Genomic DNA, 27867 nt, shown 5'->3' with positions numbered 1-27867 from the left:
GCATATATAATACAGCTTGCTGGCGGAGTTCCTCTCACGGTCCGGGGGTCACCGAGACCAGGTATTCACCGAGGGGACCACGTAACAGAATTGGGGGCTCGTCCAAATTACGATTTGCGGTTTCGCAATTGGGTCTACGTCCGGGATTTAAAATTGTATAAAATAATAAAATAATAATTTTTTTATTAATTAAAATTTATTAATTAATTATTAATTGGTAAAAAAAATTTTTTGAGAAATTGGGGTAAAGTCTTGGGTGGAGGTTAACAGGTGTTAACGATAGGCACCATGGCGTTTGTGGCACAGAACTTTGGGGTAACCCCGAGTGAGGCACAGTTCCGAGCGTTGCTAAAGTCGGACCTCTTGAAATTGGCCAAACATTTTAACTTGGAGGTCCGAACTAATTTGAGGAAGGCAGAGTTGCAGGCCACGGTGATACAATCTATGGTGGGATTAGGAACATGGGACGAGTTAGCCTGGGAGTGGCTACCCGAAGAACCAGAAGATGTTGAGCTCCGGAAACTGGAGTTGCAATTACGGAGCCAGGAACGGATTAAAGAAGAAGAAAGGAAAGCAGAAAAGGAAAGAGCAGAAGAAGAAAGGAAAGCAGAAAAGGAAAGAGCAGAAGAAGAAAGGAAAGCAGAAAAGGAAAGAGCAGAAGAAGAAAGGAAAGCAGAAAAGGAAAGAGCAGAGGAAAGGAGAGTGGAACGAGAACTCCAGGAAAGGTTAAAAGAAGAAGAAAGGAAAGCAGAAAAGGAAAGAGCAGAAGAAGAAAGGAAAGCAGAAGCGAGGAGAGAAGAGAAACAAGCAGAGGAAAGGAGAGTGGAACGAGAACTCCAGGAAAGGTTAGCAGAAGAAGAAAGGAAAGCAGAAGCGAGGAGAGAAGAGAAACAAGCAGAGGAAAGGAGAGTGGAACGAGAACTCCAGGAAAGGTTAGAAGGGAGAAAAGCAGAGGAGAGGAGAGCTGCAAGGGACCTCGAAGCAGAGGAGAGAAAAGCGGAAAGGGAATTAAAGGAACGTGACATGGAGCTTCAGCAAGAAATCAAATTCAAGGAGCTGGAGTTAATGAGAGAACGGGGAGAGGCACCACCCTTGCTGACGGGGTCGACACCTAACCAGAAAACCTGGGATGTGGGCAGACATGTGAGGCTGGTTCCACCGTTCAGTGAAAAAGAAGTCGCGAAATTTTTCCCACACTTTGAGAAAGTGGCTCGACAATTAAACTGGCCGGAGGAGGCCTGGACCATACTCGTGCAAAGTGTGCTGGTGGGGAAAGCTCAGGAAATTTATTCGGCGCTACCAATGGACCAATGTGCAGATTATGAGGAACTGAAGAAGCACATCCTCAAAGCCTATGAGTTGGTTCCGGAAGCTTACAGGCAAAAATTCAGGAATGCCAGGAAGAGGGAGAGTGAGACCCATGTGGAGTTTGCCAGAGTGAAAGAAAACATGTTTGATCGGTGGTGTGAGTCAAAAGGAGTCGGGAAAGACTTCGAGACATTGCGGGACTTGATCCTGGTGGAGGAATTCCAGCAGTGTGTCCACGAGGACATCAAAGTGTACCTGCAGGAAAAGAAAGTACCAAAGTTGTGGGACGCAGCCACCATGGCAGATGATTATGCCTTAACCCACCGAATAGGGGTCCACGAACCTAACTCCTCGCCTAGATCTCCGCAGGGGAGGTGGGGAACAGCAGGTGCGGAGAACGACCATACATGGCGGCGGCCTCGAGATGATTATGGGGACAACTATGATACCCCACCTGTTCGAAATCAGAGGGATGCGGGCCCAAGACAAACTTATAGTTCGGGGGGCCCGAGGCAGACCACGAGTTTTTCCTCCGGGCCTACTTGCGCGTTTTGCAAGAAACCTGGACACTTGATGTCCAGTTGTTACCTCATGAAAAGGGACAACCCAGAGTGGAGTCCGACTATTACAACTCCGAATGCGATGGCTAGCGTAAGAAATCGCCATCAAAAGGGTTACCAACCATTTATTTCAGAGGGGTTTGTGTCACTGGATGGAGCCTCGACTAACCGGAGACCGGTTAGGATATTGAGGGACACAGGGGCCCATCAATCTTTAATGCTTGAAGGCATTTTGCCATGGTCCGAGGAGACGGCAACGGGGGATAGTGTTCGTTTACAGGGGATCGGAGGCGGTGTTAGTGCTCCCCTTCATGTCATCCATTTGGAGTCCGATTTGGTGTCAGGACCGGTCACCGTCGGTTTACAAGCCACGCTTCCTGTAGAGGGTGTATCTGTGGTTATCGGGAATGATTTGGCCGGGGGTCAAGTTTATGGTAACCTGAGGGTTGGTAAAGAGCCCAGCAGGGAAAATAACGCCACACCAGCTCGGGATGGCGACAAAAGTGCCAAGTTATTTGTAGGGGGACTGAACTTCAAAACAGAGGAAGAAGTTCTGACCTCTGTCTTCAACAGATATGGGCCGCTGGTGGAAGTGCGGTTGGTAAGAGACTGGGAAACGCAACAGTCAAGAGGGTTCGGCTTTGTCACGTTTGCCAGCACAAAAGACGCCAGAGAGGCAGAGAAGAATTGGAATGGCAAGGATTTGGAGGGTCGGACCATAACAGTAGGGAAGGCATTTCGTAGGCGTCGAGAGGTCTACAGGAGAGGACAACTGGGCGGTAGTTTTGGTAGGGGCCGAGAAGGAGCCGCTATTCATGGGACTACAGGGACCAGTGGTCCCACCCTAATTATTAGGGAAGTTCTGAGAAGTTGAAGCACTGAAGGCGGCGGAGCCGCCGAGCCAAGATTCCTACACGAATTAACCGTGAACGCCGTTCCTAAAGGCGTCCATGTAGTGAACTTTCATGCACGGACTAACCGTGAACTCCACGTTCCTCAAGGCGCCCATGTAGAGAACTTTCCTGCACGGACTAACCGTGAACTCCGCGTTCCTAAAGGCATCCATGTAGTGAATACTCGGCTTGGCCTCCCGGAAAAAGTGCTATCGAGTTGCTTAACTTTGGATCTTTGATCAACCCCTTAACCTTCATTCCCAAGAAACTGACGGTCAAAGTCAGAGGGTCATGAGATGGAGTTTGATTTGGCAGGGACAATGTCGTTGTTGGTACTTAGTCCAGAGGGAGTAATCTGGAGGGGTTGTGGTGAAATTTTGGTTGCTTTATTTTTAAGTGATAACTGTGCCCGGGGGGAACGGATAATGTGGGGGGGGTTGAGTTATCTGGTTTGTTTCTCCAAATTGGCCGGCAAAGAAAGTTTTCGCTGGGTTCAAACTTTCTTTCTTGAAGGGGGGGAGTGTTACATATTTATGTGAATGTATGTGAATTACCATTCAGGTCTTTGCTTATCCGTGTGTAGTATATTAAGTTGTTGTGTAGTTGTTGTGGTTGGAGGGTCAGGAGCCCTTCTGAGGGAGTGGCCGGAAACGGAAGTGACCGGAAACGGAAGAGGAAAAGACACGAGGAAAAAAGGACGATTATTATTCTTCCTCGCCCCGCTCCGAAAAAAGGTGGGATCGACCTTGCGCTGCGTGGAAAAGTGGCGTTCCGATCCGAAGCCTGTCTGGCGAGAGGAATTACCGGGACGTGTACCTGCCCGGTGGAGACGGCAAGTTGACGTGGGGCCGTGCATCGACCCGCGTCTGGCCTCGTTCGCGGCACCGTCCAAACAGACGCGTGCGGGTCGCACGTTGGGGGCCTAACGCGCCTTGCAAGCGGCGTGGGGTTTGGCTTGCTCTACCGTATCCGCTTCGCGTGGCCACGAGGGGCTGCAGCCTCGGTGCCTGGTACGATACCTGCCCGGTGGAAAAACGTCCACCCGGGGTTCGTTCAACCGCCCGAGAGCGGCGACGGCGACCATCATCTTGGTCAGGAGGGGCCCAGAGACATTGTGCGGGACCGAGACCAAAAGGGTGTCGTGAGTACTCACCGGGACACACATGTATAAGATGGCCATCTTACTCATAGGGAATTGATTGTGGCTGGGGAATTGTTGATGGTAGTGTATTGTTGATTGCTCGGGGAAAATCTCCGTGGTTGTGTCATTGAAATATTGTTGATGGTTGTGTATTGTTGATTGCTCGGGGAAAATCTCCGTGGTTGGGTCATTGAAATTGTATGGTATCATTACCATTGGAAATATATCCTTGAACACCAGTTGTCTCCTGGGTGAAATTCATATGGATTGCGTGGCGAAAGCGCATATATAATACAGCTTGCTGGCGGAGTTCCTCTCACGGTCCGGGGGTCACCGAGACCAGGTATTCACCGAGGGGACCACGTAACAACTGATTCTCTCTTGTTCGTGATTCATTCACTGGCTCCTGGGGGAACGAATCGTTCGTGGATTCGTTCTTGGTTTCGTTCCTGGTTTTGTGCGCCGGCACCAGGGGGATATTTCATTCCCTCTGCAACATCAAACAGCCAGAGTTTCGAGCGCTCCAGTGCGGGAACATCGGGAGGTTGGATGGTCGGAAAAACGACATGCAACTAGGAAAGCAGGGTCTGGTGGAGGCCGACTTGTTCAGCACGAGTTTGCGCCAACCGGCGTGCGTTTCCCGTGTAGGGACACGGGGCCTGGATGACTCGTGACGGGGGTTCAAGCCGAGCAAAGAAAGCTAAGTGCCAACCACACACATTCATTTTATATAACATTATTTTATCCGTTGTCTGTATACGAGTCTGTGTGGAGGGTCCCTCAATTTATGGGTTTAGTTTTATCGTGCTTTCTTTGTTACCGGCATTTTTCTTTAATAAACCTGTTTATTTTTGCACATTTTAAATCCTGTTTGTTTGAGTTGATTTATTGCAGGTTTGTGGATTGCCGGTGGGATCCGTGAAGGTAAGCGCTCTGGCTTCTCCCCCACTTGCCCCCACGTGTATTCTCCGCTATATTTTGACTGAACGCCTCGGAGTTAAAGCTTGTTCGGCAATCCGTTTCCTTCGACGATTTTAATCGCGAGGAACCCGACAATACTGAATAAAATTCTCGAAATCAAAATTGTCAAATATTTGTGAGTAGCTAGATACTATGTGCAAAATCATTATTCAATAACATGACACAAGATCAAAAGTGATGAAAAGTTAATATCATAGAAAAGGGAGAACATTGATCAGAATATGTACTTGAAACAAACTCTTGTTTTCTAACTTTTAGAAATTTCAAATGAGACTCTATATGCTCAATACGTTATCATGTCATTTAACATATTCAATCCTGGCATGTTTTTGTTTTTTTACAAGTATCTGCAGGTTTATTTATTTTCAAAAACAAGACCAAAAGTCTAACAGCGACGTAGCCAGTCTTGTAAAATATTATAAACCACAAACACATATGATTAGCTTATTAAACAGTCGCTAATGCTGTTTATAACATTGAACAAAGAAAATTGGAGGAATCCAGACATTCGTGAGGTAAGTTTTACTTGCAGAACTGAGCGAAGATCTATTGCAATCTATGTACCCCACAAGGGATGGGGGTGTGCTCATTTACCAAGCAGCTAGCTAGCGCTTGCCAAGCCAGCAATTCCTTAACGGTTTTGAATGGAGTGCTTGCTCGAATGCTTAAACAACCACTTGGCGATCTCTCAACAAGAAACTTGGTAAATGAACACACCCAATGTTCTTGAGATCCAACCATAGATCGACTGTAATCTACATAGCCCAAAGATGAATGACCCTTCCTGCCACTCCAGTAGTGAGCAGGTGTACTAGTAAATTACAATGTCGGTTGGTGGAGTCAGCTGTCTTCGGTGGAGTCAGCTGTCGTAATGACATCATAGACGTAATGACGTAACGGACACAAAACTGCCGCTACTTTAATATGTAGAAGATTATATATTTTAACTTCCAGTAAGTTTGCAGTCACTACGAAGGGATTAGTGTTACGATTAGATTTACTATAATATTAACGTTACGTTGTCATTATTTCGAAAATTATATTACTATCAAAAAACCGAGGCTAATTCCTTACTTCCACGGTTATTAATATTAGTGCCGAACACTGCTCATCATTGATCATGAACCATACACCGCTTCAATCCATTAACTTTCCATTCACGACATTGGGATTAAAGTGTTATGGTTATGTTTACTATATTATTATTATTATTATTATTATGAAAACGATACTACTGAAACGATACACTAAATTTTTATGACATTATGAGTATTAAGATACCTGGGCTTAATTTGTCCGAAGCGGTCCGAAGGTGAGTCTTTACGCCGAAGGCATATACTACCGTGTTGTTGGAAGATCCGTAACGACGATGCTTTTGATATTTGATGATCATTTTAACAATTGGTTTGTTTGTGTTTCGCACAGAATGAAAAACGTAAAGATAGCGCATGGCGATTGTGATATATGACAGGTTCGATGATATGTTCGGCATGAACGGCATTTAAATCAAAATGGCGGTGTGTGGAGAGTCAGCCGCTGTACCGCCGTAAAGACATCAGACGTAATCGCGTCACCCTGTCATGTGACCATAGTCTCAGCTCTGATTGGTATACGTTTGAGGGGAGATACATACATACATACATACATACATAGTCACGTGAAAAAGTAAGTACACCCCGTGTAAAGTTTTGACTTTTTCAACATATTTCAACATACAGCTATTTGATCTTTATTTCAACAATATTGACAGATAAAGGTGATATAATATAACAAATGTCATGAAACATTTACATTTTGTAGTCCATTGTATAATTGAAATAAACATAAAATGCAAATTTTGCATGTGGAAAAAGTAAGTACACCCCTACATTTATCACTACTTCAAATACCTAAAATTAGAATCAAGTGCACCAGCTCAGGTGCAAATGATTAGAACATCGTTAGAGAGGATCTTGGAGGAACATGTCTTATTTAAACCTCAGACATTTAGTTTGGTTTGCTCTTTGTTGTTGAAGTGTGCGGTATCACCATGCCTAGATCAAAAGAGCTCTCTGAGGCCTTCAGAAAGAATGTTATAGATGCCGACGAGTCTGGGAAGGGATTTAAAAAGATCTCCAAACAATTTGAAATCAATCATTCGACTGTCCGGAAGATCATCTACAAGTGGAGAAGATTCCAAACAACTGCCAACTTGTTCAGGCCAGGCCGCCCCAGCAAGTTCAGCCAGAGAGCAGACCGCAAGATGCTGAAAGAAGTCTCTAAGAATCGCAGAATGTCATCACAGGACCTACAGGTAGCTCTTGCCATTGTTGATGTCAAAGTGCACGAGTCTACCATTAGAAAGAGGCTGCACAAACTTGATCTACATGGGAGGTGTGCCAGGAGGAAACCTTCGCTGTCCAGAAAGAACATCAGGGCAAGACTAAAATGTGCCAATGAACACCTCGGCAAAGACCAGCACTTCTGGAACAATGTGCTCTGGACAGATGAGTCAAAGGTAGAGCTATTTGGCCACAGTACCAGAAGACATGTTTGGTGAAAACCATAGACAGCATTTGACCACAAGAACCTGATAACAACTAACGCATGGTGGTGGAAATATTATGGTTTGGGGCAGCTTTGCTGCATCAGGGCCTGAGCAGCTCACCATCATAGAATCAACTATGTATTCTTCATTGTACCAGAGGTTGCTTGAGGATAATGTGAGGCCATCTGTCGGAAAGTTGAAGCTCAATTGAAGGTGGACCTTGCAACATGACAATGACCCTAAACATACCAGTAAATCCACCAAGGAATGGCTGAAAAGAAAGAAATGGAGGGTTCTGGAATGGCCAAGTCAAAGCCCGGATCTAAATCCCATCGAGATGTTGTGGGGGGATTTGAAACGAGCTGTGCATGCAAGAAACCCCTCAAACATCGCACAGCTGAAATAAGTCTGCATGGAGGAGTGGGGAAAAATTTCTCCCAGTCGATGTTAGAGACTGGTAGACAGTTATAAGAAACGCCTACTTGAGGTTGTTTCTGCCAAAGGGGGAAATACCACCTATTAGAGCCAAGGGTGTACTTACTTTTCCACATGCGAAATTTGCATTTATGTTTATTTAATTTATACAATGGACTACAAAATGTAAATGTTTTATGATATTTGTTATATTATATCACCTTTATCTATCAATATTGTTGAAATGAAGATCAAACAGCTGTATGTTGAAATATGTTGAAAAAGTCAAAACTTTACATGGGGTGTCCTTCCTTTTTCACGTGACTGTACATACGGACGGACAAACACAGTTCTAGACGGCTTTGCCCTATGCCATAGGGCTACGCCATATACATGGGCTACGCCATAATATCCAAAACAATACTTTCATGCTGTTTGAGTAACGAGGTGCTCTTGTCGTCGGCTGTACTCTAACTTGAAGAGATCTCTGTTATGGTCTTGTTACACCATCGAGGAAGTGTGGTGCTTGATTTGATGACCAATATGCTGCCCAACATCATTCCATGATACAGTTTAGTGATGGACTGCACTCCAAATCACCTAATCTTGTTTGCCACGGAAATAAATTTGCTATCATTTCGCCGCGTATGCGAAGCGAAAAGCGGGGTTAAGCAATTGGTTCACTTATGCTGTCCGTCTGTCCGTCCATCTACAAACGTCAGTTTATGATCAAGGAACAACTTTATTTCAATTGAATTTCAATTCAATATTTTGAATACGAATTGGAAAACGAACCTGTAGTCGCTTTCCTACTGCTTCCAAAAACCTCCAGTTTTGCAGGAGTTGTTGCTTCCTGTTTTTAGGCATGAAAGAACACGCGACGTGTATGGTGAGCACACATTCTCCCCGAAAAGGAATCGATTGCTTCACTGGTATGCATCATCACAATCAAATGTTTAATTGAACCAAATGCTCTTTTTGTCATCTTGTTTCTGATGGTGCTAGTTTTTTGCAGGTGCAGCCAGTTTGGAGTACCTGACACAGATAAGCCGACTATGATATGTGCAGCACACTGCTTGTGTTGGGAATGCACAGAAAACTGCTGTTAAGTATGGAAGTACTTTGACTGTTTCCTTTTGTACTTTGAAGTACTTTGTTGACCTGAACAGGCAAATATGTTGCCTCCGTTCTTTCTTCAAGTTGAAACGAGCCAGGAATCCTGCAGTACCATGGTGAAGTAACACCACAGGTGAAGTGTTATCACAGGGACTATACAGCCCTTTAAAGGGAAGGACCACCAACAATATATTCTAAAGGCAACTTGGGATGGGCATATAATTCTTCCTACTGGTGAAATCTTTATGGATTTTCCCAGAATTGGATTATTTCAATAAGACTTGTAATTCGCCCTCCTACCAGGAGCGGTGCTATACAATAATATTTACATAAAGAGGATTGGCATACTCGCCCCATCATGACCACCCAGGCCTATGACTTTTTAACCACGTAAAAACTTATCAAGTGCAACGAGCAGTTTTCAACTCATTCCATCCAGTGGTTCAGGAGTGCATAGTAGTGAAATATACACACAAAAAGCAAAGACACAAATTAGAGAGTTCATAGAGCATGAGAGCATGAGAGTCTGTGTATCCCTGGTGTTGGGCTAGCGGCTAGGGTGCCGGCTTAGGATCCTAGGATCCTGGGTTCGAATCTCGGTCGATCGCCGAATTAACGCCAGGGGGGTTGACTCAGCCTGTCATTCCTTCCGAGGTCGGCTAATTGAGTACCAGTTCACTGGTAATTCCCTGTTTGTCGTTGAAGGCGGCAAAAAGGGTTGGCGTCAGGAAGGGCATCCGGCCGTAAAACATTGCTTCAAAAAGGGGACCAAAAAACAACAACTACCACGGTCCCCGAAAAGGCCAACCCCCGCTTTGCGGGGAAAAATGGCCTCTAAACGGTGGTTATAGAGCATGATACCCCACACAGTGTTAAAGTATATACTTCCACTTTAATAAAATAATGATTTTAACCCTTGGATGCAGTGATTTGGCAGGCTACAAGTTTCGGGAACTGAGTGGCGTGCTGATGAGGAGGGAAGTGTCGTTGAAGCTGAAGGGAAAGGTGTATGCTGCATGTGTGAGAAGTGTTATGATTTATGGGAGCGAGACATGGCTAATGAACGTAGAGCAGTAACGAAGGCTGGAAAGGGTGGAAATGCGAATGGTTCGGTGGATGTGCGGAGTATCGTTGAGAGAGAGAGGGGAAGACAAATGATGAATTGTGAAAGATGATGGGAATAGAGCCTGTGATTGATGCTGTGAAGAGGGACAGGTTGAGATGGTTTGGTCATGTGTTGAGGAAGGATGAAAGTGACTGGTTGAGAAGAGTGATGGAAATGAATGTAGAAGTAAGTAGAGGATTGGGAAAACCGAGAAAGACTTGGCTAAAGATGGTGGAAGAAGAAATGCGGGCAAGGGGGTGCTCAGTAAGAGCAAGACTTGCTCTTACTTGGTAAGAGCTTACTTGGTAAGAGCTTGCTTGGTAAGAGCTTGCACTTGGTAAGAGCAACAAAACAAGGAGAGATGCAGAAAATAGGGCAAAATGGAGAAGATTGTCATGGGGACCACAAGGCTAACCCCCGCTCTAGCAGGGAAAATGGCCTTAAAATGCATGTTGTTGTTGTTGTTGTTGATGCAGTGATTGGGCCTTGGAGGCCCACAAGGTTTTTTTTGTTGCAAAAACTATGTTGTACAATTTTTTTTGGGATGAGCCTCATTTTCAACGACTTTCATGTTGTTACACAAAATTCAGTTACATTAAAAAAAAATTCATTCAAGCTCGTGGGAAAACCTTCATTCTTCACTTATAACACGAAAATCCTACACGAATGCAGGCCTGGGGCCTTCGAGGCCCCACATAAATGTTGTTGTACTACTATGTTATATCATTATTTTTTTGAAATGAGCCTCATTATATGCTCCTATAACTTGGTTACAAATAATTCAGCGACAAAAATATGAAAATTGCATACAGGTTCGTGGGAAAATCTTCATTCTTCACTCATAACACGAATGAAGGCCAGGGGCTTGGATACCAGGCATAAATGTTGTTGTACTACTATGTTACATCATTATTTTCTTCATATGAGCCTCATTATATGCTCCGATAACTTGGTTACAAATGATTCAGTGACAAAAATATGAAAATTTTAATGCAGGTTCATGGGAAAAGCTTCATTCTTCATTCATAACACTAATGCAGGCCTGGGGCATTAGATGCGCCTTCTATTTTTTATTGTGGTATATCCATGTCATATAATTTTTTTGCTTTGCATGAGCCTTCTTGTATGCTCCTATAACTTGGATATAAATAATTTGATGGAATAAATATATAAATATTTCATTCAGATTCGAGGTAAACCCTTCATTCATAACACATTACCCATAACACATTACACATTACCCATAACACATTACACATTACCCATAACACATTACACATTACCCATTACACATTACAAATTACACTTATTACACATTACCCATAATCATAATAAGTAAATAAAATGCCCGGGCCTCCCAGGACTGCATTGGTGTAGGAATTTTGACAATGTTGTGGACATATACATTCTAAATAAAAGGATCAGTGAATCATATTTTTTTGAGCAAATACTCCTCCATGAGCCTCAACTTTTTGGCGAAAAAAAGTTGAAAACCCCGCAAATTGTTTTTTTTGCAAAAAAAATTATTATTCATTACTTGTATGGGATTCTTCCAAACAATAGGATCAATGATTCACATTTTCTGAGCAAATACACATCCATGAGCATCGACTTGGATTGAAAAAGGACATGAAAGAAAAAAAATCTATTAAAAAAAAAAAACTTTGCATAAATACATTTGTGGGGCCTCCGAGGCCCAATGTCTGCATTGGTGTTGGATTTTTGACAGTTGTGGTCATATACATTCGAAATAAAAGGATCAGTGAATCATATTTTTGAGCAAATACTCCTCCATGAGCCTCAACCTTTTAGAGAAAAAAAGTTGAAAAACCAAGAACAAAAACAATTTTTTGCAGAAAAAAAAAGATTCATTACTTCTATGGGATTCTTCCAAACAATAGGATCAATGATTCACATTTTCTGAGCAAATACACATCCATGAGCAATGAGCATCGACTTGGATTGAAAAAGGATATGAAAGAAAAAAAATCTATTAAAAAAAAAAACTGTACAGGAATACATTTGTGGGGCCTCCAAGGCCCAATTGCTGCATTGGTGTAGGATTTTTGACAGTTGTGGTCAAAGGGTTAAAGAAAGCTTTAAAAAATCCAGAAGTTCAGCGCTACTGAAGCAGTCTTATACACCACCCTTATACACTGTAATAAGATGGCATTGAGTCGCAGTTTAGGAGATGGAGGCTTTATTGATCACCATATAACACAACATTAATCAGCATCGTACAGAGCCATATTGGCAGCCTCGTCTTCACCTCAATACTGTACCCTCTCACATTCCATGCCCTCTCGTGGTATATATCGATATATAGCATGATTTATGGAAGTATTGTGAAGGTTATTTGTGTTCCACAATGTTCAAGGGTATAATTCAATTTAAATAAAGATTTAAAGAGGTTTAAAGGCGTATAATTAAATAAATTCTGGGTTTTCCCGCTGTTTTACCCAATTTAATTGCACCACTCTTTATAACATGTTACATTAGTTCTTCGTGCCTGTTGTTTGTGTCCTTTATAACGTCATTAGAAGCAGTAGTTTTCCTGTTTGGAATGATTTTCAATTTTGTTTGAATGCTAGACATACAGATTAGAAAAATCATCTCAATCCTTTCTGTGCATGTGCGATCGGGACAAATTCTGAGCCAAAGTATGGTAAAACATCAGACTTGTCTTCCTATTCATGTTCCGATTCAAGTGCAAAATATAACATTCAATTTAAATAAGTTGTTCGTGATCATAAACTGATAAGACGGACTGACATGGACCAATTATTTCAACCCCGCTTCTTGCTTTGCGTGCGTGGGGTAATAAACGAACACACAAACAAACTCACACTTTTCTAATTACATATAGTATGACAAGTAGAGCTACCCACATCCAATAAACCAACAAAGGAAATAACCAGAAAATCACAATATAGAATCACATTTAATCCAAATCATCCGTCCACAACTTTTTGAGATATCCTACTTTGTATCGTTTTAGACCTATCACTCAATGGTGAAGAATCACTTAAAAAATTAAATAATTTTCATATCCGAATCCATATTCAGATCTTCACCAAAATCGAATCGATTCTTCCCTGTCAGACACCCAACCGGACCACCAAGTTTCGTCCAAATCCGTCCACAACTTTTTGAGATATCCTGCTATGTATCGTTTTTGGCCCCATCTCCCAATGGTGAAGAAGAACTTTAAAATTCTAGTACCCGGATCCGAATCCAGATCTTCACCAAAATCTAATCATTTCGTCCTTGTGACATACGCTACTTCTCTGCCAAATTTGGTCCGAATCCATCCACAACTTTTTTGAGATATCTTGTTCACAAAGAAACATACAAACAGACAGGGGTGAAAACATAACCTCCATCCACCTTTGGTGGCAGAGGTAAAAAGAAGATTCGAAAACAAAGAAAACTTTTTTGACTGCCCAACTGTATGTAATTTTATTTATCCTACAGCAACCAAACGTCTTAAAGACCTTATCACTGAAGAAGAATGTTTCTTAGCACGCAGTGGTAATCTATTTTACATAACACACATACAGTATCAGCGCATTGCATCATTCCAGAGCTGCTGTGCAAGTTTCCTTTCTGTTTATAGTTTTCATTAAACCTTAAATAATGAAAGCTTTGTCCAGCAAAATTAGGAGCAAATGTTTACTTGCCTTTTTGTGATCAAATGTCATGTTCTTTCGTTGAAAATATGAAGTAAACCTGGACAACACTACATATTGAATTCCTGTAAAGTTAGAAAATATCTGAGCCGCCAGTTGTCAATCCTGACTTGTGGAATGGAATTGGGGTTTTTTTTTCAATAGCAAAGGCACATTAAGCTAAAGAAAATTCCATCGAAAAATAATTGGAAAAACTCATGCTGGCCACCCATTCAGTTATTTAATTATCTATAATGCTATGACGACATTTCTGTAATGTGATATTATGGCAAATCCAACATTCCCTATTTTGCAAGTAATTCAAAAGAACCAACACATTGGCAGCACTTGTTCAAAAGAAAACAAAACTCATGCTTTGTATGGAATCTGAATAGAAATCGTTCTCTCCAAAGGCCTAAAGCCACAGGCCTTCGCAGAAACTAGGATTGCAATAAACTCTGGCTTTTTTTCGGGGTTATGAAGACCCCACAAGATGTGAAGCTATTTATTTGTTTACAAAAGGTAGAGTATTGTATATAGAAAAATATTTTTTAGGGGAGTTTGACTCTATAGTGTTGGTAACTAATACCGATAGTCACTTGTCGCCTACTTTCATACATATGCTGAAAATGAAGATGGCGGTGAGAGGTTCAAACAAAATAAAGTATGTGGAAGAGTAATATTTATGAAATCTAGATGGTCAATGAAAGCATTCAGCCTGTATATATTTACACACAGTTGGTTGTTGTTGTTGTTGTATAGCCCCAGACAGTTCTCTCGATCAGGTCCACGGCACGGAGACAGCCGCAGGAGCGACCCAGATATTCCCCACATCCAGGATGATGTACCCCTGCCTTCATGAAGCCAGGGCCACGACAGAGTTAGAGAAAGAGAGAAGAGACAAGAGGGAAAGGGTCGGTCCATGCGGACCGATCGGCTCTCTGACTGTGACCGTGCTGCCCTTCCAAATCCGGGCAGCAGGGAAGAATGTGGAAGATTTGTCCCCCGACTTGCGTTGCGGGTACAACCACCACGAAGAGGCATCGCTGATAGTACATGCAAGTGGTTGTACAGTATGGTGATTATTTCCTGTCAAGGACATCTATATTATCTGGTAAGGGCAGCTTAAGGTCTAAATATTTCTTCTTACGAACAGAGCAATTTTAGATCAATGTCCTAGTCTATCTATGTACAAGTCTTAAATTTTCACGGTCTTTTCATCCCATACTTCCTTGTTTTAAAATCTCAAAAAAAAAAAAAAACCCAAAAATATTTCCTTCCGTTTTTATTCGTTTATTCGTTCTTAGTTGTTCGTTCGTTCATTCTTCGACCACGCTGTTTGTGATCACGTTGTTAAAAAATGTCTCATCTGAACCCTGAAGACCTATATTCTGTCATATTCTATAACACCTTTTTCTTCTTCTTCTATAAAAGGATGCTTTCGACTTGCTCACCAAATCCATTCATTCCAAAAAAAAATTCCATCTCTTATAGTGCATCTTTCATTCATTCCCTAAACTCTCCAGCACTCCATCCTCCCTCCAGCGCCCTCAAACGTATTTTTGACTCGAATGTCTCAAGAAACTCATTTTGCAATAAATGTTCGTTTCCCATTAATCGTACATTTTTCAAAATCCCATCACCCCAAAATCCCATTTCCCATCACCCCTCCCCTCGAAATCTACCCCCTTGCCCATCCCCTCCAAATCATCCCCATCACCCATCTCTTTCAAATCTTCCCCCTTGCCCCTCCCCTCCAAATCTTCCCAATCACCCATTCCTTTCAAATCTCCCCCCACACCCCTCCCCTCCGAGACTCTCCCTCACTCCTCCCCTCCTAGACTCCCCTCTCACCCCTCCCCCTCAAAGCGTCCTCCCCGCTTCTTCCCCCTTCCAACTTTCACCTTCATCTCCCTCAACCTTCTGCCTCGCTCTTCCCCCTCGTCAAATAACACCTCACTGCGCCTCTCCCAATCACCATCAAACCTTTTGTCTGCCCCATCCTTCCCTTTCTCCGAGCTATTCTGTAATCTCTGACACACCTTCAACAGCTCTCCCTACCTCTTCCTCCTCTTCCACATCTTACCCTACCGCTCCCCCCCCCCTGTTCTGTATCCGATGCTCCCCCTTCCTCTTCCTTAACAGTATGGACCTCAAACATCCGGGGCCTTCGCTCAAACATGTCTGATCTCTCCATACAGGTTGCTTCTGACAAACCAGACGTGATCTGCTGAACAGAAACTTTCCTCCTTCACGATGTCTCTGATTCCTTGGTATCTCTCCCAGGTTCCTCCCTACTCCGGTATGATAGACCTGAGCCTCGTCCTGGAGGTGGGGTTGCTATCTTTATAAAAAACTCTCTTCCTCACTCGCCCTGCACTGCCCTCTCTCCACCTCACCCCCAGGAATACCTTTGGCTACGGCTTCCCCTTCGCTCCCACCTTTTGTTCATATGTGTGTTGTACCGTCCACCAAACAGTGATGACTCCATCTACATCTCGCTGTCTGAGAATATGGACCAACTTCTATCTACCCATCCCAATTCTCTCTTCCTCATATGTGGTGATTTCAACTGTCACCATGCCAGTTGGCTGGGTGTGGGTACCTCTCTCACCAGCCATGGCTCTTCAGCAAAGGACTTCTGTGACTCACTGGGACTGACACAAACTGTCAATTTCCCGACCCGGATTTCAGTCAACGGAGCATCTTCTCTTCTGGACTTGGTTATGACTAACTTCCCTGAAAATGTCTGCTGCTCTTCTGCCCCAATCGGTTCTTCTGATCATGTGCTTGTTAAAGTGGACATCTCTCTGACCATTCTCAGAGAGCCTCCTCAGCGTCGGCGAGTCTGGCATTTCACTCAGGCCAACTGGCACGGTCTTCAAGCAGCCATCAATCATCTGGACTGGTCTCCCATCTCTACTGCCTCTGACATAAATTCTTCCTGGGAATTCTTCCAAAGCAAACTGCTCTCTCTCATGCACAGATTTATCCCATCTCGTCTTCTGTTGTCATACCCTTCCTCCCGTCCATGGTACACGGAATCTTGTGGTGAGGCTATTGCCCAAAAACAACTTGCTTTCGTCTCCTGGAAAGCAAATCCAACGGAAGGAAATCTCATTTCCTTTCACAAAGCCCGAAACAAGTGTGTGTCCACGCTCAGGAGAGCCAGGAAACAATATCTCTCCGTTCTCAGGACCGAACTCTCTTATCTGTCTCCCTCTTCCAAATCCTGGTGGCGTCTGGTCAAATCTGTTTCTGGTGTTTGTTCCCCCTCCATCCCCTCCCTCACCTCAAATGGCCACACGGCTGACTCCGCACGCGAAAAAGCTGAATGCCTCAACTCTGTGTTTGCCTCTAAATCTTGTGTCCCAAACCCATCCCTCTCTGTACCCACCGTACCCAGTCGTACCCAGCTGCTCCTGGACTCTGTGTCCTTTCCTCCTGACAAGGTGGAAAAGTTTCTGTCAACCCTCGACTCGGATTCTGCAACTGGACCTGACGGCATCAGCCCACGGGTCCTAAAATCCTGTTCTTCCGCTCTTTCACTCCCTCTCTCTGTTCTCTTCACCCTCTCTTTTGCTCAAGGTCATCTTCCATCTGCTTGGAAATCTGCCAACATCACCGCTTTGCACAAAAAAGGTGCAAAAACAGATCCCAGCAACTACAGACCAATCAGCCTTCTCCCAATTATCAGCAAAGTCATGGAATCCATCATTGCTTCAGATATGAAATCTTTCCTCTTCTCCAATGGCTTGATCTCTGATCATCAATTTGGTTTCAGACCTGGACACTCTACTCTGGACATGCTGCTTCTGCTTTCTCAACAATGGATGGAGGTCCTCAATGCCAAACAGGAAATTAGAGCAGTCTCTCTTGACATATCACGTGCCTTCGATACGGTCTGGCACCCCGCTCTGCTCACCAAACTCTCCTCTTTTGGTATCCATGGAAATCTCCACGCATGGCTGGCGGACTTCCTCTCTAGTCGTAGTCAACGTGTGGCCCTGAATGGGTTTCTCTCATCTCCTCTTCCTGTTCAGGCTGGAGTTCCACAAGGCAGTGTTCTAGGCCCTGTCCTTTTTCTGGTCTTCATCAATGATCTCTCTGACTCTCTTGAAAATCCTCTGTATCTCTTTGCTGATGACTCTACTCTCTGTCGCTCCATTCTTCATCCCTCAGATCGGCAGTCTGCTGCCTCCTCACTCTCTGCAGACCTGGACAAAATCACAGACTGGGCAAACAAGTGGAACATGTCTTTCAATCCTGACAAATCTCACACTCTTACGATGTCTCTCCGAAAAGACCGACTGGACAACCCTCCCATCCACTTTCTGAATAATCCTCTCCAAGAAGTTCTGTCACTCAAGCTTTTGGGTCTCACTATCTGCCATGATCTTTCCTGGGAAAACCACATTTCAAATCTGGCCTCCAAAGCCAGTCGCCGACTGGGCATCCTCCGTCGTGCGAAGTCCTTCCTTGGCACACCTGAGCTCCTCACCACATACAAGGCTTTCATCCGCAACTCAATGGAATACTGCTCTCCCCTCTGGGCTGGTGCTCCTGCCTCACACCTAGCTCGTCTTCACGCTGTTGAAACCAAAGCATTCAGAATCATTGGAATCTCCCGTGATGAAGCTAACTCCAAGGGCCTCTCACTCACTCACCGCAGGCAGGTTGGTGGTCTTTCCATCTTCTACCGACTCCTCTCTGGCCTTGCCCCCCCAGCTCTCTCTGGGCTCTGTCCCGCAAATATTCCTACAGGTCGCACAAGATCTGCCTGCAACCCTCTTATGGTCAAACTGCAAAAATCAAGACTCTCTGCTCACCTTCACTCCTTCATTCCTCTTTTCTCCCGCCTCTGGAACAAACTCCCTCACTCTCTTCAATCCCACTCCACCCTCCAGGTCTTTAAAACAGCTGTTCACCACCATCTCTTATCTTCCCCCATCCAAAACCTTGATCTTTTCTACCCCCGCTAATTTCACCCCAATTCCACTTTTTTGAAATACCAACTTCTGTCCTGGAAGTCATTGGTGTCCTTGTGTTTTATACTTCTCCCTCCACCCCCCCCCCCCCCTTCCCATGCCTCCTCCTCCCAAGCCCTCTCCCTTCCACACATCTCCCTGCTCTCAAATGTTGTGTTTGTGTGCTTCACCTTCTCTCCCCATCTTGTTTTACGCTCCCGCTTTTTATATATTTTGTTTGTCTGGTTGATTTGTTTGTGAAGTAAATGTTAGCTCTTTCACGAGCCTCGATTCAGTATACAAAAAAAAAAAAAAAATAAAAAAAAAAATAATGCAACCGATTAGCATGCAAAAGGTCATACAGATTATAATCCAGAAAACACCTTTTCTTTCTACAGGGTCTTGTTTAAAAAAAAAAAAACATTGAAGCTGGCAGACAGGTCAGCTTGGAAACATCTTAATAGAGTTTTAATATTTGAAAGTTGCACCCCAATTCAAGTGTGATGATGAAATTATTATTTCCAAATGAGTGAGGGAAGGTGATGGAACAGCTGTAATATGAAAACAAAACAAGGCAATACTTGCTTTGGGAGAGAATCACAAACGGAAAACAAAAATATATTGGAAACAGTCAAAGGGTGAAGTGTGACCAACAGTGTGAAAAATCACATTCAGTAAGGGATTCGTCAGGCGGTGGAAGTGCAATGGAATCCTCAAGGTCAGAAGAAGGGAAGAGTAATGCTGAATCTATGTTGGAAGTATGAGGAGAGCTATAAATCACTGGTGATGGGCCAAAGCCGTGACTTGTGGAGAATGAAAAATGGGGAGTCGTCCAGTGGGCAAACACCTGCATCGCAGCACAGTTGCCATAAAACAAAGATATGCTATCATCAGAGTGATGGAGAAAGGCAAGGGAGTTTCCAGTCTGTTTGCTGTAAGAAAGGTCCAGATTGAGAACATGGATGCTAAAGAATAAGGTTAGGGCAAAGTTGATCTTCATGTTTATAGCGATAACTCAAATCAAACTTTGCTTGATTTGAAGGTATATTAACATTGTGGAAATGTTTTTGTTTTTTTAAGAATGGTTTGCTCTACAAAGGGAATGGCAGGATAGCTCAGAGGTATTCAGGATGTACTTACCTTTCAGGTGTCTTCTCTCAGTTTGATTCTCAATATGAACAGGATTTGTCTAAATGTTATCCTCCTGGTGTGCTTCATTCAAGGAGTTACATCATAGACTATGGCATCCTTTAAGAGGAGATTCTAAGCCTGTTGTCCAAATTTCCATAACTTGCTCATGGACATTAAAGATCCCACTGTGCTTTTAAGGAAAGTATAGGCCATTTTATACTTGTACCATCTTCAATTTCTAAATTACTGCTTAGAATAAATAGACTTGGGCAATGCCAGTTGGCATTGGGCTAGCATGATGGCCTCGGCCCTAGATGTACGCACACTCGCCACTTAACCTTCGAGCCTGAGTTTTAATCATGACCCAGCTATGAACGGTCATCCCAGTGTTTCACAGGCAGGGTGATTACTCAATGCATGTGCCATCCCATAGATGGACCAAATTCCTGCCCTAACTTGAGTCAAACGTCAGGCCTGGCCAGCCGCTTCGTAAAAGACTTGAGCCAAGTATTTTTTATTTTTTTTTAACACTGGCCAACCACAAAATAATCTAGCAATAATTGTGGCCAGTAAAGAATAAAAGGAATACCAGTTAGCATCACTCCCAGAAACGTCATAATGGATAAATGCCAATGTGATGCACCAAAGATCTCAAAGGTAATGGGACAGACAGGCAGACAGTTCATTTAGATTCAGAAATTGATTTCCAACTGTTCAACAACATGAAATGCATCCTTATCATGTCAATAAAATAATGAATGTCAGCATTTCAGAATTTAAATCAACACCAACTAATGTCCTTTGCATAATCTTTGTAAATTGCGTTGGATTAATTTCACAAAACTTGCTCATTGACCAAACAAATAGGAGAGATCAGAGTTGGTGGAGGTCTTTCCAGACTTCCTGGGATAGATGGCTGGATTATATCTGTCAATGTCTTATAATGTACATGCCCATACCCAAGTCACTCAACCCAAAGTAAACTACCGTATCAGGAAAGACTTGAAATATATTCTTTAAGGGATTTTTCTTTCGTCACCCATAAATTACTCTGGGTCCATGTTTCCTCATGAGTCTTCATCGTCAATTTTTTTCCCCTCTAAAGATCTTTCCGTTCCGTAACCGGTATATCATTAAAAAAAAAAAAATCCTCTGTATTTGTTTTGTTACTTCTTTATTGGGAACATCTCTGATTGTCACGTGATAATTCAACAAGACATCTTCATGAAGTATATCAAGACTTGGCATTTAAATAGCAATTTAACTTTCCATTAAAATTCTAAAAATTTTCATCAATGATATACATTTCTGGGTTTCCAACACTTTCCCAATGAATAATCTGTTTGTACCTTTCTGTAAATGTAATGTAAAAACTCGTTGTTTGAAGGATGGCTAAAAGCTTGACAAATAATTGTATTCTTTATGGTTAATTTGGTGCCATTCCATCTTTCCTCTTTTTGAAATTGTTTTTTAAAATGTACTATATTCTGTTTTGCTCATTGCAAAGTTAAAGTGTTTCCTTGAGGAAAGAATCATGGGCTACGCTTTGGCAGAGAAAAAACAACAACATTGCTCGCCCAGGTGGCTTTATCTACAGATGGTTTCCAGGTGAATAACTTTGATATCTACAGGAACAGAACCAACTTTTGTTAACAGGTCCTCAAAAGGCTCAACCGAAGAAGAAAGAAAAAAGACTTTACCCAGCCAAATGGGTTAATGTACATTTTGTGGTACTAATTGAAGACAGACAATTCAACCGTGAGAAGTTTGCACATCTTTCCTGCACCTTTTATGTCCAATCGCTGGAGAATGTTTGGACTCGTTTGGGGAAGTTCAGGAAATCAACACAACATTTTACTTTAGTTTCTGTATTCCAAACTTTGTCATGCTGAGTCTTGTGTGTCACAGAACATCAAAAGGGAATGTGAGTTCATGATGAAAAAGCAACTGTTTATCTCGAAGAAAAAAAATAATTGAAATGTAATGAGGGAATTCTGAAACCTGGAAATAAAATTCTGAACCATCCGTGAAAGGATGAAAAACGTCAAATCCAATTTGAGATAACTTCCAAGAAAAACACGAAACATCAATACCAAAGGGAAACATGCAGTGTGGAGTGTGTTTGAGCCCCAACTTTTCATGTGTGATCTAAAGCCAAACTTTGCTTTATATTCTAGGCAGACAGTGCAAAGAACCCAGTGCGTGCTAGGGTCCAGGAGTTGTGCATAATGTTGTTTGGATGTCAATAAGCGCACATTCAGTGGTTGCAAACACTTGCTGCGTCTTCACACTTTGAAAGGTAGAATGGCCGAGCAACGAAGTCGAAGAGGCTACAATTACAACGAATGACGTCAGGAAGAATTAAACTTTCCATCCTTATGGTTCTACACAAGTCCTCCGAACACTCACTCAAGAAAACCGAAGTATCAGTGTACATAAGGAGCCCCTTTGTTTGATAATCGGTCGCCAAGAATTCCGACGGCCCTTTGGGAAAACCTTGGCAGTGTGTGCGCCTGCAATATCGGATCAGTAACGATTCCGTGGCCCACATCACAGGGACACCAAAATCCAGGTTAATGTGGAAGATTAGTGGGGCTGTGTACAAAATTGATCCATTTTGCTTTTCATGAGCCCCTGTTGTGGTGCTGCTGGGATGGCTCCGTGCTTGTTCACTTTCAGCGTGTGTAAAACATTTTGTTGTTGTTCTCCTTTTCTTCCTTTAAATATAAATAAGGACTATTTTTTATGAATGTCCTGGTGCAGAAATCTGTTACTGTAAAAAAAGTTTTTTTTTTTTTTTTTACCGCGGTGTCCGGCTTTCACAAATTCACAAATAAGTTCCGGCTTTCACAAATCCCTCGTGTCAATGACACCCAATACATCAACACATCATAATGGTCGATAGTGAAGGAAAAGCCTTGCCTGGAAGCACATTTCACGCGTCTGGGGTTGCTCCGTTCTGCACCATTTGTCTCAGACACAATTCTGCACAGACAGATGGTTGCACGCAGGCTTGATGCATTTACACTGGCATGTTGATATGAAATAACCTTTCATATTGTGTTATATCTTGCATTTTTGTATTGTTCCCACCTTCTGCCAGGAATTTTTCAACCAAAAAGATACCATGTTTTAACTCATGTGTAAATTGAGTATACTTTTACGAGTATATAAATTAATTATTCTGTAAAATAATTTTTTTAGCTCACCTGGAACGAAGTTCAGGGGAGCTTATGCAATGGCACATTGTCCGTCCGTCAGTCCGCAAACACTTGAAACTTCTTCTCCGAAACCGCTGATGGGATTGCGACCAAATTTGGCACAAATTATAGTTGTTGTGTTGTGACTAAAGTTTGTTCACGGCATAAAAAAAATAGGGGTCAGAGGATGTTTACAGGGGTCAAAGTTGATCCAGGTTTGACCCCCAAAATAGTAATTTGCTTTTTCCTCTGAAACTACACACAATATTTCGTTGAAACTTTGCCACAAACTTCATAAACTGTGATGTACCGAATATTGTCATGGCACTAAGAAAATCGAAGTCTAAGGGGGTCAAAGTGGGGACACGTTTGACCCCCAAAATAAATATTTGCTTTCTTCTCTGAAACTACACAAAATTTTGTGTAACTTAACCACAACCTTCATCACCTGTGCTGTACCAACATTTATTCCTGGCATTTAAAAAATCTGCCCCTTTGGGGATCTATTGGGGGTTTCCCCCAAAATAGGTATTTGCTTTTTTCTCAGAACTTACACACACAATTTTGATGAAGCTTCACCACAACCTTCATCACCCATGATGTATCAATGTTTGTTAAAGGTATTGGGAAAATTGGGGTCTGAGGAGGGACACGGGGTGGGAGGGGGGAGGGGGGAGTTGCCCCCCAAAATAGGTATTTTTTGTTTGTTTGTTTGAAGTATTATGATTATGTTAGTATGATTGTACATGCTGCCCCGTCTTCTAGCAACCATTGAAATTGGTTTAAAATACTTTTATTCAATGCAGTATACTGTTTATTCTACCAGGTGAGCGCCAGGGGTATTGCCCCTACGTTTAGTAATCAGCCTAAATTATTATTGGGTTGATGCTTGTTTTAATATTATGAAGGAAAATAATATATGGATTTTGATTCCAAAAGCAAAATTATTTATTTTTAAAGAGGAACTATTTTTCCTCCGTTCTGCCTGGATATTTTCAACCAAATAGATAAAATAGATACAATTTTTAAAGTCCTGTTTAAATTGAGTATAATTTTATATAAATTAATTATGCTGTAAAATGATTTTTAGTAATCAGCCTAAATTATCATTAGGTTGATGCTTGTTTTAAAATTATTGAGGAAAATAATGTGGATTTTGATTCCAAAAGCAAAATTCTTTCTTTTTTAAAAGGGACGTTTGATTCAACGATCATGTACTGGAGCACAATAATACATGCCGAACGTTAGGACAACAAATGTGAAATGTTTGCATTGATCAACCTCAAATGCAGAGAATGCAAAACAGGATAATGAAAAACATCCCTGGGTGTTTCCAACGGGATACTTTGCGAGCAGTGGCCATGGCCGACTTGAACGTGCTTCTTTCTCGACCACGTGGGTATATACTTCTCCCTGGTGGACATAATGAGTAACGTTCTCTTTGGCCAAATACGAAATCATTCATTCTGATTTATCAATGGAGAAAGAAACCTGCAAGTTAAGTTTTCAAAGGTGATAAAATCCATCTTAAAAGAAGTTTTATAGTTGCTGGGAGATTGTATATGTACTGATGAGACTTTATAAGGAGAGAGTTTTGGGACAATAGAACAGGAGGACAATCGGCATCAGAGAAATGGGAAACCTTCATGGAGCAAAGGTACAGAGCAAGTATATTCCAGTGAGTTGTGAAGGATACCAAGGGTGGTTACGTCGTTCTCGTAGATATTGTCGTGTTCCTCGCGATTTAAAAACCGACCAAGGGAACAGATTAACCGAGAAAGCTTTAAGTCCGAAGGCATTCAGTTCAAATATGGCAGAGTTCATACATGCGGGGAGGGAGGAGGAGGATGCTGAAGTACCTTACCTCACGGTTCCGACGGCAGCCCTCGAACGTGCAGGAAATTAAATCAAGCGAACGACAACCGAATTCAATGTACAAAAAGAAACACGTTCATTGAACGGAACCCGAGAACAATGGACGCGCCGGTAAATAAATGTCCTAAATTGGGATCCCGCACACCTCACTTCAACAACAGCACAGGGGAAGGAATTAAATAAAAGAATCGTCGTGTTATGTTCTGTGGCGCATCTTATCTATGTCTGGCGGTGTCAGGGACAGTCTGTCTGATGGTTCTGTGATGGATGGATAGCTCCGGGCGGCGGGAAGAAAGGCCTCGATAAAACCTCTCGCACCAAGCGAGCAAGCGGGCGTGCAACCCGCTTCACCAGCCATGGAATGTCTTCCCGAATTTAGCACGAAGCTGCGATGCACCCAACGTTCGGGTCAGAAAGGAGAGAAGGTCGAAGTGAAGCAAAGCGTAAGGGCAGGCACGAACGAGGTCCAAGCACCAAAGTCTCTACAACGAGCAGGGACGAGAGAGAGAAAATGTCGGTCTGCTTTACTTTTTAATCTCTCTTGACGTCATCTCTCTCTCTCTCTCTCTCTCTCTCTCTCTCTCTCTCTCTCTCTCTCTCTCTCTCTCTCTCTCTCTCTCTCTCTCTCTCTCTGCCAATCCCTGCTAGCCAACATTACAGCAGACTCAATTCTCCACCAATGGCCACGTCACGTCTCTCTCATCCCATTCGTCAGTGACCAATCAGTATGCCGCTTTCTTTGCTCTTGCTTCACCAATCCCAACGAGCTGCTTCTTGATTTTGCCCTGACCAATCACCAGTCGTCGCCCACTCCGCCAATCGGTGGCCCTCATCCTACCAATCCTTCGCAAGGTGGGCGTGGCCTCAGCCTGCCTGAGCAATGAGTGTTACCATGCAAACTGGTGATGTGGCTGGCTGTAGCTGCATTGGCGGTGCCCCAAACTGGCTTCCTGTGGGTTTTATGGTTATTGTGGCGGAGGGGGGAATTAAGTACTGTTTGTGTGGTGTTACTATTGGGCCTATCTAATGTCTATTGTGCGTTGCCATATGGGACACAGGTATGATCACAGAGGGAACGACACACAATGGAATCTTATCCTTATTCCTTAATTCTAGTTACCAAGCCACGCCCCCTAATGGTGGGGACACGGATACGCAGCTTACTCCGACATTCTGGTTAGACAGAACTTATTACAGGTGAGGTTCCCTATCACGACAGCCGGACACCAACCTATGCAGATCTACCTGGATCTAGATATGCCCTATCCAACCGACATGACAATATGATTGTCAGGGAGGTCTTGCCTTACTATGGTCTCTTACATTGGCTTCCAGTAAACCATAAATCTCCCTGGCCCTACCATCTTTGCTAGTCATGCGGATACAACGCTAGTCATGCGGGCCTTTCTTTCTAAAAGTCAGAAGAGACCTGCATTTCCAAATATAACATCCACTCCAAAACCAATATATAAACCACAGCACTCACAAAAAGCATGCCCATTGTGTCACCAAGTGGGGCATGTGTGGGCACTGATTTTCTCAGCGAGTGTAGCTACCTCCCTGAACAAGATCGAAAATATATGGCCAATGCGAGACAAATATATACCATCTTAGACGTCTCTGACGATGATGAGGAAGTGAAAGATCCATCCATCGACTCTCCATGTGACGATGACAAGTCCTCCACCTCTGCGTATAGAATGAAAGTACGCCAGTCACCTTACTTGGACACATTTTATGGTGACCACACTATCCGTGCCGTAATTGACAGTGGAGCCACTGGAAACATGATGAGCCTATCGACCGTCAAACGTCTCGGTCCACCCATGAGAAAGAGTTCTCAGTCAGCACACCAGGCTGTTGTCTCCAACCCCCTCACAGTACTCGGCAAAGTCAGTTTTAGCATGACCCATCACGATCGACAGTTTACCTTCAAAGACCTTGTCGTTGAAAACCAGGATGTTGATAGCCTGTCAGAAACACCTTTCATGGAGCTGAATCCTCAATGATGGTTCCATATACCAATACGGTTCATCTGATCTCTCTCCCACTCACCATACTGTTTGCCGTGTCCATTTTATACATGCCCTTCCATGAACTACAATTGTATGGCCTGGTGAATACATTGAGCTAGACCTCCCTGACAATTTGTCTGATTCTACATACTCCCTGGAACCTCGCAATGACTATCAGGCTCATCCTCCTTCAACTGAAATATGCCACCCCGCCCCCCAAATCTCATATCGAGCGTATATCTGTTAAGATCCGTATGGCCAACTCAACCGATGACTCTCAAATCATCAGATCTCAGGACCATTTTGGTCAAATCCGTCCCATCTTCATGACTTAAAACATCACCAGTGAAACTTGAATCCACCCTTTTCCCAGCAACTACTTTGCTCTGGACATTAGACGTGAATTTCAGACCCTTCTCCAAGAGTATGACGCTGTCTCTGTCTCCGACCCCAGGCCGAAAGGGTATAATGGAACATCTGGTAAATTCCAATCGGTAATTTACATGGGTCCTGTCCAGTCCCCTCAATGTAAGGGTTGCCTAACTTTAGACTCTCACAGCAACCTCAGAGAACTACAATGCAAGTTTGATGAACTCGAAGATATGGGTGTCCTCCTTAAACCTGAAAACGCAGGAGTCAACGTCGAGTACCTCAACCCTTCTTTCTTGGTTAAGAAGTCTAGTGGTGGGTTCCGACTGGTCACAGCGCTTGCTGATGTTGGTCGATATACCAAACCCCAGCCTTCCTTGATGCCCCGTGTTGATTCAACCCTTCGACAAATCGGGAGATGGAAGCACATTATCACCACTGGCTTGAGGTCTGCCCGATCCGCTATGGGTATGCCTGGCTCTGAAACGGCACTTGAAGAACTTACATGTCGCGTACTTGTATACCTAGTGGAGGAGGGTGTTGTGGCCAAACTATCTGATGACCTATATTGCGGTGGAGAAAGAGTAGAGTGGACTG

The 27867-nt window shown here is 43.2% G+C and overlaps 1 protein-coding gene across 1 annotated transcript; it reads left to right on the top strand.

Annotated features, from left to right (window-relative positions):
• On the top strand, window positions 1-26895 carry LOC144893399 (uncharacterized). The gene is made up of 3 exons (XM_078783997.1): window positions 1-725; window positions 933-2656; window positions 26501-26895. The coding sequence occupies exons 1-3, from the start codon at window positions 289-291 to the stop codon at window positions 26893-26895; spliced, it is 2556 nt and encodes an 851-aa protein (XP_078640123.1). The 5' UTR covers window positions 1-288.
• Window positions 26896-27867: the final 972 nt, after the last annotated feature.

Source organism: Myxine glutinosa, chromosome 8, assembly GCF_964187855.1.
Source record: "Myxine glutinosa chromosome 8, kmMyxGlut1.1, whole genome shotgun sequence".
Taxonomy (NCBI): domain Eukaryota; kingdom Metazoa; phylum Chordata; class Myxini; order Myxiniformes; family Myxinidae; genus Myxine; species Myxine glutinosa.
Note: the sequence above shows the minus strand (reverse complement) of the source record. Positions and strands in the feature narration are given on the sequence as shown.

Bases quoted from the DNA above. Each gene is read 5' to 3' on its own strand.
- LOC144893399 (XM_078783997.1), top strand. From the start codon at position 289: ATGGCGTTTGTGGCACAGAACTTTGGGGTAACCCCGAGTGAGGCACAG. The intron at 726-932 runs GTTAAAAGAAGA...ACTCCAGGAAAG, and splicing joins GAACGAGAACTCCAGGAAAG to GTTAGAAGGGAGAAAAGCAG. The intron at 2,657-26,500 runs GTAGGGGCCGAG...ATACCATCTTAG, and splicing joins ACAACTGGGCGGTAGTTTTG to ACGTCTCTGACGATGATGAG.